The sequence below is a fragment of the Lepidochelys kempii genome, chromosome 5, assembly GCF_965140265.1.
Source record: "Lepidochelys kempii isolate rLepKem1 chromosome 5, rLepKem1.hap2, whole genome shotgun sequence".
NCBI classification, from domain to species: domain Eukaryota; kingdom Metazoa; phylum Chordata; order Testudines; family Cheloniidae; genus Lepidochelys; species Lepidochelys kempii.
The window spans coordinates 127,259,007-127,271,147 of record NC_133260.1 but is presented as its reverse complement, the minus strand read 5'-3'; the positions used below and the strand labels follow the sequence as shown (position 1 = coordinate 127,271,147).

Genomic DNA, 12,141 nt, shown 5'->3' with positions numbered 1-12,141 from the left:
GAATAGGTAAAGAGGGTTTTGAAGGCAAGGACAACAAGCTTGAACTAATAGAATGGAGGCAGGGAAGCTAGGGGATGAGTCACAGAGGGAGTGACATTGTGTGTTTCCTTGGTAGTTTCACAATCTTAACAGCTATTCTATGACTGGACTGGAAGAGGCCAATGTGAGCATTTGGGAGTGCACAGCGAGTTACAGTAACAAAGGTAGCAGATGATGAGGACCTGGTTGAGAGCTTTGACTGAAGGGATAAAAAGAAATGGGTGGATTTTAGAGATGTTTCTGGACAAAGAAGTAGTGAGATTTGATTCCGTCTTGGATGTGTGGGGCAATCGCATGTTCTCATGATAATTTATTTACAGCAGTGCTCATAGGCACTGAGCAAACATTCAAGAAGGGACAGCACATGCATGGAGGAATTCACAGTCTAAGGACAGCCAGCACAGCAGGCAGAGGATACGGATAAAGAAAAAGTAGTGTTAGGCTCAGCAGGTTTCCTTAGAATATCAAAAAATGTCACCAAACTGGCATTCTATCTGGATTTTCAATTTATTCTCTTTGGGGTATTTGCTTCTCAGCAAGAATAATGCAGAATCAAGGAAATGAGGAAAGAAAACTGATTCTCACAGCATCTCCTAATGCTATAAAGATTTTTTCCCCATCACCATGCAATAATTGGGGAGAGCTATCAGAGATGCTTATACAGCATGAGAACGGATGCCAAAGAGACCAGCAGGCAGCAATTTCAACTCTCTATAAAACGCTTTCAGCTTGAAATAAATATCTACTAAGAAACAAGAGCAAGTTACCTGTTTACAGCCATACCTGAAGCACTTTTTCAAATAACTGAATGATCTCTTCCTCAGGGGAAAGGCTGCATTATAAAGAATAAAAGTACTACAACATGGAGGAACTCCACTGGGAAATGTAAGCAACTTCAAATTCCCATCTAAATAGACTTACTTTATTCCCATCCCCACAATAAGAAAGAATGCACAACACCAGTGAATCTAGAAATAGACAGTGACATGGAAATACTTCCTTATTGACGAGTTAGTGAATTAAATCTGGAAAAGATAACACTAAGGCCCCATTCAGCAAAGCACTTACATACATGCTTATCTTCACACATGTGAGTAGTCCTACTGATATCAGTGGCCTGAGTAACAACAGTGAAGACTGAAGTTCTCCAGCTAAAGGCTGGCCTGCCAACTTGCTTTAACCTTGACCTAAGTGGAAGAGCAATTCATTCTCCATAGCGTTCAGTTCTTGGGGTCTCTGCTGAAGCTGCTAAGGACAGTGCTGGTGGTTTCTGATGTAAGCACCTATCTATTAGTAACAGGACTGATACCTCAACTCATGTCACGTAATCCAGTGCCCAACTGGGAGAGAGTAAAGAATAAAACTCCATCTACATTGGGAAACTGGCCCATTCCTGCCAACACTTGTTCGCAATGGAACCCTCTGAACTGGTGATGAAAAAGGTTTTACTTCTAGTGTAGGTAGGATAAGAGCAATTTCAGCACCACTTGCTTTATTTGCATCTCTTTCAGGGTATGCCTTCACGGGAGCTGGAGGCGTAATTTCCAGCTCGAGGAGACATACCAGCTAAAACAGAAGTGTAGCCACAGCAGCAGGAGGAACTAGCCACCTTGCATCCGATGAAGTGAGCTGTAGCTCACGAAAGCTTATGCTCAAATAAATTGGTTAGTCTCTAAGGTGCCACAAGTCCTCCTTTTCTTCTTACATACCTATGGTCTCAGATGGGATTGTACTTGGGACTGCTACACTTTTAGCGCATTAACTTGATCAGACCTAGCATGGGTATGTCTCCTCAAGCTGGAAATTACATGCCCTTAGTTTCAGCCTTATGTCCCCCTCAATAATGGAAGCAAAAATCCTCATCAATCCACCTACCATGCTCCTTCTAGGACTCTAAATGATCATTCCTGAGTCCATCAAGGCCTCAAATATTCTTGGTAAGTCTCAATCACACTTTCTGTAACTGTGAGGAAAACAGTTCTGTACCATCGACACTAGCCATGAAAGCATTATCAACATTCATTCGGGAAGATCCATTGCTGGCAGCCATCATCACTTTGTAGCATAGACGAGGCTCTTGAGTCACTTCAGGACCCTAACGACAACCAAGCTAACGACACACTCTATATCCCCTTACCACTCTCTGGCCACCACTGTATTTTTTAAACTCTGAGTTTTCCCTGACTACCCACTCATATCAACTAAATATACCTCCTTTGAATATTAATGTATCTTCTAACCCCCAACCTGATCTTACTTCCATGTAATTCAATGGCTAAGCATAAGAACATAAGAACGGCCATACTGGGTCAGACCAAAGGTCCATCTAGCCCAGTATCCTGTCTTCTGACAGTGGCCAATGCCCCAGAGGGAATGAACAGAACAAGTAATCATCAAGTGATACATTCCCTGTCGCCCATTCCCACCTTCTGGCAAACAGGCTAGGAACACCATCCCTGCCCATCCTGGCTAATAGCCATTCATGGACCTATCCTCCATTAATTTATCTAGTTCTTTTTTGAAGCAACTATTGACTTCCATGCGAACAAGAGCAGGCCCTTGATTCGTAAATAGATGTAGATATCCTTTGTTGCACAGCATTCTTTTGAACCTGGCTAGACTCAAATATGGAATGCAACATGTGACTGAGACCCAAAATGAGGGGCACCCCAAAAATATTTATGCATGAAATTTAAAACACTGCCAGACTCCTTCTTTCAGTTTAAGAACGCTTTCTATAATCTCAGGCACATGATTCTCTGTTGGTGAAATAAAGAATCTTCAAAGTGAAGGAACATCAAATTTGTAATTTTGAGATACAAATAAGTGACTATTCCTTGGAATGAGGAACCACTGATGGGCATGCTAAATAGTAACATCCACTGGAATCTGCTATGACATAAAGAAACAAAGTGAATTCATAATGTATCATTTGTTTGTATCAGCGATTCAATCATTCTTTATTGCTAGGAATTGTATTTGTTTTTTCCAAATTATCTTATTACAATTTTTCGGAGAATCTTGCAAGGTAGTTTAACTGTACAGCAAGCTGGGCAATCCAGAGCTTCCGGAGGATCAGACAAAACTTTCCATTCCCCTGTCTTTTGGTCTAACAGGTAGGCATTTGGATTGACAGAATAATCTTCAGGTCGCTTGTCACCTGCACAAATGATGCCTCCACACACGAACACCTTGTTGTCACCAATAGAACATACCGCATGAGACAAATCCAAAGTATAGTTATTTGGTAAGAGAGGCACAGTGTTCATGGACTTGTTGGCTTTAATCTTCTGCAGGTTTATGTTCAGACTTTGTTTGTGGCTCTGTATGCTCAGGATGTTGTCCTGTTGAAAAGACAACAGAGGTTTGTGATTGAATTCAATGGGAAAGGTGAGGTACTGTACCACTTCCCCTGTCTGAGTGTCAAAGCAATCCACCATCCCTACTCGGGAGAAACGCCCATTGACCAGGCATCTTCCCGTCACAATATAAATAGACTTGTCTTCCTTTGTGATCAATGCAGTTGCATCCATAGGAATGCTCATCTTCCCAGCCAGCGTCCACTTCTCTTTCCTCTCGTCATACTTGTAGATGTGAGAGACATATTTTCTTGGGGCTGTGCTGCCTCCTACGGAGTACACCACTCCCCCACATGTCACCATGGTATGGAAGACCAAACCTATGGGCAGATCAGGCAGTTTAGTCCAAGAGTTGTTATCTATATCGTACCTCCAGGCAGTCTTTAAGCCAGATATCTGCTCTGTTGTTCCTCCAGAGACGTAGATGTACCTCCCGACTGAAGTTGCACTGAGAGCGGCTGCTTTATATGGCATCTCTGTTAGTTTTAGCCACATGTTCTCCTCAATAATGTAAGCAAAAACCCCATCATTGAATCTACCGTGCTCTTTCTGGCCTCCTAAAATCACCACTGAGTCCATTAAGGCCCCCTTTCTTTGGAAAAGCAGCAGACTTTGAGGACTTTCTTGCTTTCTGTCACTCAAAATGGTCTCCATCTGAGCCAGGGGGCCAGAGTGACTCTCAAACAGCAGCACTTCGCGGCTGGCAGCTAGCAGCATCTTGGTTGAGACACCAGTTAAATGAATGTAGGGGAAGAACTTTTTGAAATACTTATCTCTTTCTCCCCTTTTGTGTTTCACCCACTGGAGCAGGGCAAGGAAGGCTTGATCCTCGTTCTGCACGTGAAGGTTCTCATCCCTTAGCAGCTTGCCAAAGATCTGGTGGGGGCAGCGCAGGAGGTCTGAAATTCCCTCTGGGCCCGACCAGTAGTAGAAGTTGTCACGGATACCAGCATAGGCACTGTTTGCCACCTCTTTCAGCTCATAAGTGTTGGCTAGGAACAGGTAGCACAGGCAGTTGTTCTTCTTAAGGGACCTTAGGAGGAAGTCAGAGCAGTGGGCTCTTAGAGACTCTGAGTTGAAGTAGTTAGCCCCCTTCAGCAACTCCTCCACATTCTTCTCAGACACCAACACCTTACCAGTGTAGAAATAGTCCAGCAGTTGCTCCACCAAGGTAGGGTTCAGGAAATTAGCATCGATGATGATAAAGAGCTCATCACCTAACTTCATGTCATTGCTTGAGATCAGATTCTTCACATGGGTAGACACAGCTGCCAAGACATTGAGGTGGGCAGAGAAGACCTGCTGGTCCACGCTGAGTACCACGTCGCAGAACTCTCTATTCTTTCTCTGTTTGTTGAGGGCCTGCAAGACCAAGCTGTTGTGGTTCTTTTCTGTGAACTGCATCCTCATGTTCTTAGTATGGTTAGGCAAGAAACAGGGATGAGAGTGCAAGCTGTAGGAGGACTACTTGTCAGGTGTTATGAAAGCCCCACTCGGTGACAGAGGAGTGATGTCATCAAGTATAGTGGCCAGGTCACAATTCAACACCTGTGACATGTAGAAAAAGAGTCTTTTAACAATCTGGCTAGCTGTGATACACAGAGAGTATGGATTGCTGTAGTAGCCAGGCATGGAGATAATAAAATAAGAGAGGCACAAGACAAACCAGGCTGGGCTCTTCTCTCACCTACCTGGGGTAAGAGCTATATATGTATTTATATAAAATCATTTTTGCCCCATTACTACGGCTACATTAGGCGTTTGCAGGAACATGCATTTTGCACTGAGCTTTCAAGGTGGTGAGTCTGGAATGCATTCTGGTCTCCCCTGGTAGATTATTTCACTGTGTAGGGTCCAGTACCCAATTCACCCTGCCTTCAGCTGCCAATATTCTTACTCTAGGAGCATCCGTGTCCCCAAGGAGCACTGTGGTCTTATGAGCAGCTAACCTGGCCCCAGCCCATTAAAGATTTTGAGGTTTAGGACCAGATATTGAACTGAGCCCATTCCCAGAAGGGGAGTGTGGAACTCTGGTGTCGTGTGTTCCTTGCAACTCAATAAGAGGCTGCTGCCAGGTGAAGAAGCTGGAGTTTTGGGTTGGCCCTCATTGATCACCCAAAGTGGAGGGAATTACAGTCACCCGATCTAGAGGTGACAAACATGGATTGTGAAAAGAAAAGGAGTACTTGTGGCACCTTAGCGACTAACCAATTTATTTGAGCAGAAGCTTTCGTGAGCTACAGCTCACTTCATCGGATGTATACTGTGGAAAATACAGAAGACATTTTTATACACACAAACCATGAAAAAATGGGAGATTATCACTACAAAAGGTTTTCTCTCCCCCCACCCCACTCTCCTGCTGGTAATAGCTTATCTAAAGTGATCACTCTCCTTACAATGTGTATGATAATCACGGTGGATTGTGAGGTCTTTCTCTGATCCAAAGAGGTGAAGTCTCCTGGATCCGCAGAGGTGGAAGAAGGCATTCTTGGTATTGTTGTTACCTGGTTCCCAAGAAGCAGGGATGAGTCTTGCAGTACTCCAATGCTTCATGTTACCTGGGCAATCTTGACAGGTGCCTTTGATGGAGGACAGGGTGATATTCTTTTAAGATCCTCAGATCATTTACCTCTTCCTACCAGCTTTCACTTCTGTCTCACCTCGATTGAGCTTCAGTCAGGTGCTTGTGTCCTGTAGGTATTGTTATGTCTGTGTCTTATCTGTGGGCTTATCTCACATGGGCTTTGTGACACCAGCACTGCTGAGAATGAGCTGTAAAGCCTGTTGGTGACATCAGCACATTAACAGCCCTGGAGTCCATGATGCCTAATGATTTTTCCTAGGGTTGTTGAAAAGGAGGGGGCAGGACTGATCTCTGTGTGAGGGCTTGGAGACAAGGAGCTGTTGCCCATCTCTACTCTCTGATCTGTTGGAGAGAAGCAACTTTGAATTATGCTAATCACTCAGACAGGTGATGAAAGCAGGTCAGTAAGACCTTGCAGCTGATGCCTGTGACTCAGTCAAGAAGTATGAGCATGGAGGTTTCAGCTCCGTCCACCAGAACAAGGAGACCATAAGTGTGATGAAAGCCATTTCTGTACTGTGACCTGCTCTGAACCCTGCTTGTGAAGGTTCTTGGATACTGGCAAATGTACATTCTATTGGAGTCACATCATTGATAATGTTTGTATGATTTTACTTAGGTAGGGCAGGTGGTGAGCTGTGAGACTATTGTTGTCCAAAGATGGTTTCTGGAAAATTCGCTGGACTATTAGATGCTACAGGGATGTGGGCAGATGGCCTTCCCTGTTAAAATTTTGGACTTAGCTAGTTTTTGCTGGATTTCACCAGCCATGATGAGTAGGGATATGATTTCTGGAAGTCTTTCAGAGCTTCTAGTGTTACCAGGGTCCAGAGCGCTTGCTATCCCGGCATAGTTCTATTAACTTCAGTAGGATTATACTCCATAGTAAGCACTAGGCCTTGGAGTAAGTAGTTGCAGGACTGGGCCCTAATTTTGTCCATTCACATTTGGAATCAACGAGTCTGCTTACATGAGAACGGTGAGCAGGACATGTCCCAGTCTCTGTCATGAGGCTTCATACCTGCTGGAGAAGCTCACACGATTCATTGTTGTGTCTCTACAAAATAGTGGCTATTTTTAAAATAAGAGATCCATCAATTAATGGATTTACAAAATAGACCAGGGGTGGCCAACCTGAGGCTCCAGAGCCACATGCGGCCCTTCAGAAGTTACTATGCGGCTCTTTGTATAGGCACCGGCTCCGGGGCTGGAGCTACAGGTGCCAACTTTCCAGTGTGACGGGGGGTGCTCACTGCTCAACCCCTGGCTCTGCCCCAGGCCCTGCCCCCACTCTACCCCTTCCCGCCCCCTCCCCTGAGCCTGCCGTGCCCTCACTCCTCCCTCTCCTCCCCCCCAGAGCCTCCTGCACACCACGAAACAGCTGATCGGGAGGTGCAGGGAGGCACTGATCGGCGGGGCTGCCAGTGGGCGGGAGGTGCTGGAAGTGGGGGGAGAACTCATGGGGGGCTGCTTACGTATTACTGTGGCTCTTTGGCAATGTACATTGGTAAATTCTGTCTCCTTCTCAGGCTCAGGTTGGCCACCCCTGAAATAGATAGATAGATAATTTAAAATTCCCTTCTGCTTTCTTTTTCTTTTTCCAGGATCTGGTCTCTTTCACACGTGATCTCTCTCTTCTTTCTCTGTTTTTGCCCCACCTCTTTCTTTCTTGGCTCTTCTTCCATGATAAAATGCCTACAGTTCTGAAATTCTAGAGAGTATGATCTAGCTGGAGCATGCTGAGTGCAGATGGAATTTTCAGAGAATTTGGCTTCTAAAATCTAAATCTGTAAAGAGCATGTGCAAACTGTGATTTTTCAAAGGCCACATTTGAGCAGATTTTCACAGGGGAAGCAAAAGTCACATCCCAGACACAAAGGCCACCTTCCTGTCAAATTTCAAGTTCCTTCTCCAAAACATGGTGTCACTAAATCATTTCAAAGGAAAGGTCCCCCAAAACTTTTAACGTAGGCTAAACATTATATTTTTCCCTAGCCTGAGTCTCAGAAACATCTGAACTATTTTGGCTAAAATTTTCCAAAAAAATTCAGCCTGAGGCAGACACCCAGCATGGAAAATTTCTGCCCAAATGGTTGAAATTTGGTAAAGTACCTGAAAACAGTCTTTGAATGGGAAGTGGCAGAGAAGCTGAATAGCAGGTGCCCCACCTAGAATTTCTAATGGGAAAAGGGAAGAAGGTCCAGGGGTTAGGGTGCTAACCTAGGATTTAGGAGAAATGGGGTCAAGTCCACAGGTTCCTTTATGTGACCTTAGCCAAATCATTTCGTGTGTCTGCCTCAGTTACCCATCTGTAACATAGCACCTGCCTAGGCACAGGGCTTTGTAAAGATAAATACACTATAGGATGTGAGGCACTCAGATTCCATGGCAATGGAGGCTTAGAATGTCTTGTTTTCCATTAAGTCTTAGGCTGTTGCTTACAGAATTACAGATTGTCTGGGTGAGGTGAAACCACCACCAGCCTCTAACAAGAGGGAAGAAAGGATGTATGGAACCTAATCGAAACTCAGGATTCTTGGCCTGACCACCACAGATGAGGAAGTCCTCTCCCCTGAGATGTGAGCTTGCAGGGCTGCAGTCTGATGGACTTAAGGGAAACACCTACGGATGTCAGACCTGAGCCGAATATAAGGGGGAAAAGAAGACTGAGGATGGGGGAATGAGTCCCAGGTACAGCTGCGCTGCTAGTGGTGTCAGGTAGGAAGCTAAATCCAAGACAGCCGCCTTGATCCTAGGCAATGATTCTCTGAGGCAATGTTCAAACAGGCTTTTGCAATAGGGGGGGGGGGGGAGTCAAACTCAGCCTCACACTTTCCCCTCTAAGCAGTTAGAAAAGATTTGCAACTCCCATGAGACTGCAAAAGCCTGCACCTAACCATGTGTATCCATCAAAGGCTTTAGGAATCTTTGAATTGCTAGAAAGTATTAAGCTTTAAAAGAGCTCATTATTTGACTTGCAGTCAAACTGTACTAATAGAAGTGCATAGAGTGAAACATGGACATTCTCATAGTCTCAAGTCACTCATTGGCAGAATTTGGGTGGGATCTAATGACAGGGACAATTTCCAGCTAGAACATGAAGGGGCAATATTGCCTGTGATTCTTGCACTGTTATCACTAAAGGTAAAGGCTTAAAAGTATATGTGTGTTCTTACTGAACAAAAAAAAATAGGCAATACATATTGAGTGAAAACCTGGCCCACCTGAAGTCAATGGCAAAATTCCCATTGACTTCAATGGGGCCAGGATTTCACCCATTACATATAGTGTTCATCAAAAAACAATTGCACAATTGCTATTGCAAAATACTTATTAGAGATTCTACAACTTGGAAGAGTTGAAAACTACTGGTTCTGGAGCTCTGTAATTAATAGAAATCAGAAATTCATGTTCTTGAGGCATCTTTTACTTACTTACTTTACTGACAGGATTGGGCAGGAAACTTGCCTCAAGCACAGGGTGTGCGCTAGTTCTGTGGAGGTGTGAAGAACTTGGTGTATCTGTGTGGGAAGAACTTGGCATGTCTAATGATCCTCTAGGAAAGGAGGTACAGCATCCCCAGCCTGCCAAAGCCTTCCTGTCATGCAGTAGCACACAGATGGAATTGATTGCTAAGATGCCATGCAGTCGTCAATGTACTTGAAGGCGGATAGCTGCACATCTGGCAAGAAACAATGGAGAAGGACTTCATGGTGTATTAAAACTATGAAGTTGATACATATAGATTAGCTGTAGTGAGGAACAGTGGGTAGTTTTTATATGACGGAACCTAAACAAGAGACTAACCGTATCAGACAACTTCTTTGAGAAACTGCTCCAAATACCACAATGTTTAGAGCATGGTTCTGCTCCATCTTTATTAAATGGTGTTTAATAAAGGTGCTTTAATTAGTTGCTCTGTTAATCAATTAATTTGTGTTGAGTCCCTCAGTGTAATTATTTACATAGTTCCAAGCATACTTTGTATTAAGTTTACATTTATAAATGGTTTCTATAGAATTAAATGATTAAAAGATGTTTTAATAAATGGTTAATCAATTGTTATAGAGTCAAACACATCAATAGGTTGCTTATAACCATCTATAATCCTTTCAAATGATGAGCTTATAACCATTTATAATACGTTACTCACATCTGTAACATGCTTAAAACATTTATTAGTATTTTACTAACCCTCTATGAACTATTTATAAATGTAACCTTAATATACAGTTTTCAGAGTAGCAGCCGTGTTAGTCTGTATCCACAAAAAGAAAAGGAGGACTTGTGGCACCTTAGAGACTAACCAATTTATTTGAGCATAAGCTTCCGTGAGCTACAGCTCACTTCATCGGATGCATTCAGTGGGGAGATTTATATACACAGAGAACATGAAACAATGGGTGTTACCATATACACTGTAACGAGAGTGATCACTTAAGGTGAGCTATTACCAGCAAGGGGGGAGGGGGGGAGAACCTTTTGTAGTGATAATCAAGGTGGGCCATTTCCAGCAGTTGACAAGAACGTCTGAGGAAGAGCGGGGGGGGGGGGGGAAGGGGAGGAGTGGGGGAATAAACATGGGGACATAGTTTTACTTTGTGTAATGACCCATCCACTCCCAGTCTTTATTCAAGCCTAAGTTAATTGTATCCAGTTTGCAAATTAATTCCAATTCAGCAGTCTCTCATTGGAGAGTTTTTGTTTTTGAAGTTTTTTTTGTTGAAGAATTGCCACTTTTAGGTCTGTAATTGAGTGACCAAAGAGACTGAAGTGTTCTCCAACTGGTTTTTGAATGTTATAATTCTTGACGTCTGATTTGTGTCCATTTATTCTTTTACGTAGAGACTGTCCGGTTTGGCCAATGTACATGGCAGAGGGGCATTGCTGGCACATATCACATTGGTAGATGTGCAGGTGAACGAGCCTCTGATAGTGTGGCTGATGTGATTAGGCCCTATGATGGTGTCCCCTGAATAGATATGTGGACATGGCTGGCAACAGGTTTTGTTGCAAGGATAGGTTCCTGGGTTAGTGGTTCTGCTGTGTGGTGTGTGGTTGCAGGTGAGTATTTGCTTCAGGTTGGGGGGCTGTCTGTAAGCAAGGACTGGCCTGTCTCCCAAGATCTGTGAGAGTAATGGGTCGTCCTTCAGGATAGGTTGTAGATCCTTGATGATGTGTTGGAGAGGTTTTAGTTGGGGGCTGAAGGTGATGGCTAGTGGCGTTCTGTTATTTTCTTTGTTGGGCTGTATTTTCCACTGATTAGTCTCTATGGTGCCACTAGTACTCCTTTTCTTTCTAGGAAACTGATTTCCTTTTAAAATTAGCATATTGCCACCTACTGGAACAAGGAGGAAAACAATCAAAACCAGGAAATAAGGTGTACATTTTTAATAGTGGGGCAATATTTTCCCCTGGGTTTTAAAAAAAGCAATCTGAAAAAACAGAAATTCCATCACTTGGCACCATGTTGACACCCAGATGGCTCATCAGCAGGATTAGGACCTAGAAATCCACTGCACAGACCTATGCCACTTGAGCTGACAGACTGATACCAATAGCCATCATCCTCTATGAGGGCCAGGCACTGACTAGAGGGAGATGAGGCACATGGTTTGTCAGTGAGTTTCATAGCTATTTGCTGACAGCAGAGGAATGGTGAGACTCAGAATCCTGGTTCTCCTCCAGGTTGTGTGAGAAATGAGCTATAGTGGTTACAGACCCTTCTGCCACTGGTGGAGCAGTTCATAGGACGGTGGGAGCTGCTTGTGGGATGCAGAGCAGTTCGTGGGACGGCGGGAGCTGCTTGTGGGATGCAGAGCAGTTCGTGGGACGGCGGGAGCTGCTTGTGGGATGCAGAGCAGTTCGTGGGACGGCGGGAGCTGCTTGTGGGATGCAGAGCAGTTCGTGGGACGGCGGGAGCTGCTTGTGGGATGCAGAGCAGTTCGTGGGACGGCGGGAGCTGCTTGTGGGATGCAGAGCAGTTCGTGGGACGGCGGGAGCTGCTTGTGGGCCATGGAGTGCAGCAAAGCAGTTCGTGGGGCGGCTGGCAGAGCGGAGCGAAGGCCTATGGAGCTGTGGGGCGGTCGGCTTCAGATCATGTAAGGTGCCCCTTACCTCTCTCTCTCTTTCCCCCCCCCCCCCCATCTCCACCCA

At 44.5% G+C, this 12,141-nt stretch overlaps 1 protein-coding gene across 2 annotated transcripts; it reads right to left on the bottom strand.

Annotated features, from left to right (window-relative positions):
* Nucleotides 1–2,986: 2,986 nt before the first annotated feature.
* Nucleotides 2,987–11,807, bottom strand: CCIN (calicin). Of its 2 annotated transcripts, none has more exons than XM_073346316.1 (2): nucleotides 11,708–11,807; nucleotides 2,987–4,946 (listed from the first exon to the last, which is right to left on the bottom strand). In XM_073346316.1, the coding sequence occupies exon 2, from the start codon at nucleotides 4,806–4,808 to the stop codon at nucleotides 3,033–3,035; it is 1,776 nt and encodes a 591-aa protein (XP_073202417.1). In that variant the 5' UTR covers nucleotides 4,809–4,946; nucleotides 11,708–11,807; the 3' UTR covers nucleotides 2,987–3,032. The 2 variants fall into 2 exon arrangements, with proteins under 2 accessions (XP_073202417.1, XP_073202418.1); XM_073346317.1 differs by lacking the exon at nucleotides 11,708–11,807 and adding an exon at nucleotides 9,424–9,452.
* Between the last annotated feature and the right edge of the window lie 334 nt (nucleotides 11,808–12,141).

Bases quoted from the DNA above. Each gene is read 5' to 3' on its own strand.
- CCIN (XM_073346316.1), bottom strand. From the start codon at position 4,808: ATGAGGATGCAGTTCACAGAAAAGAACCACAACAGCTTGGTCTTGCAG.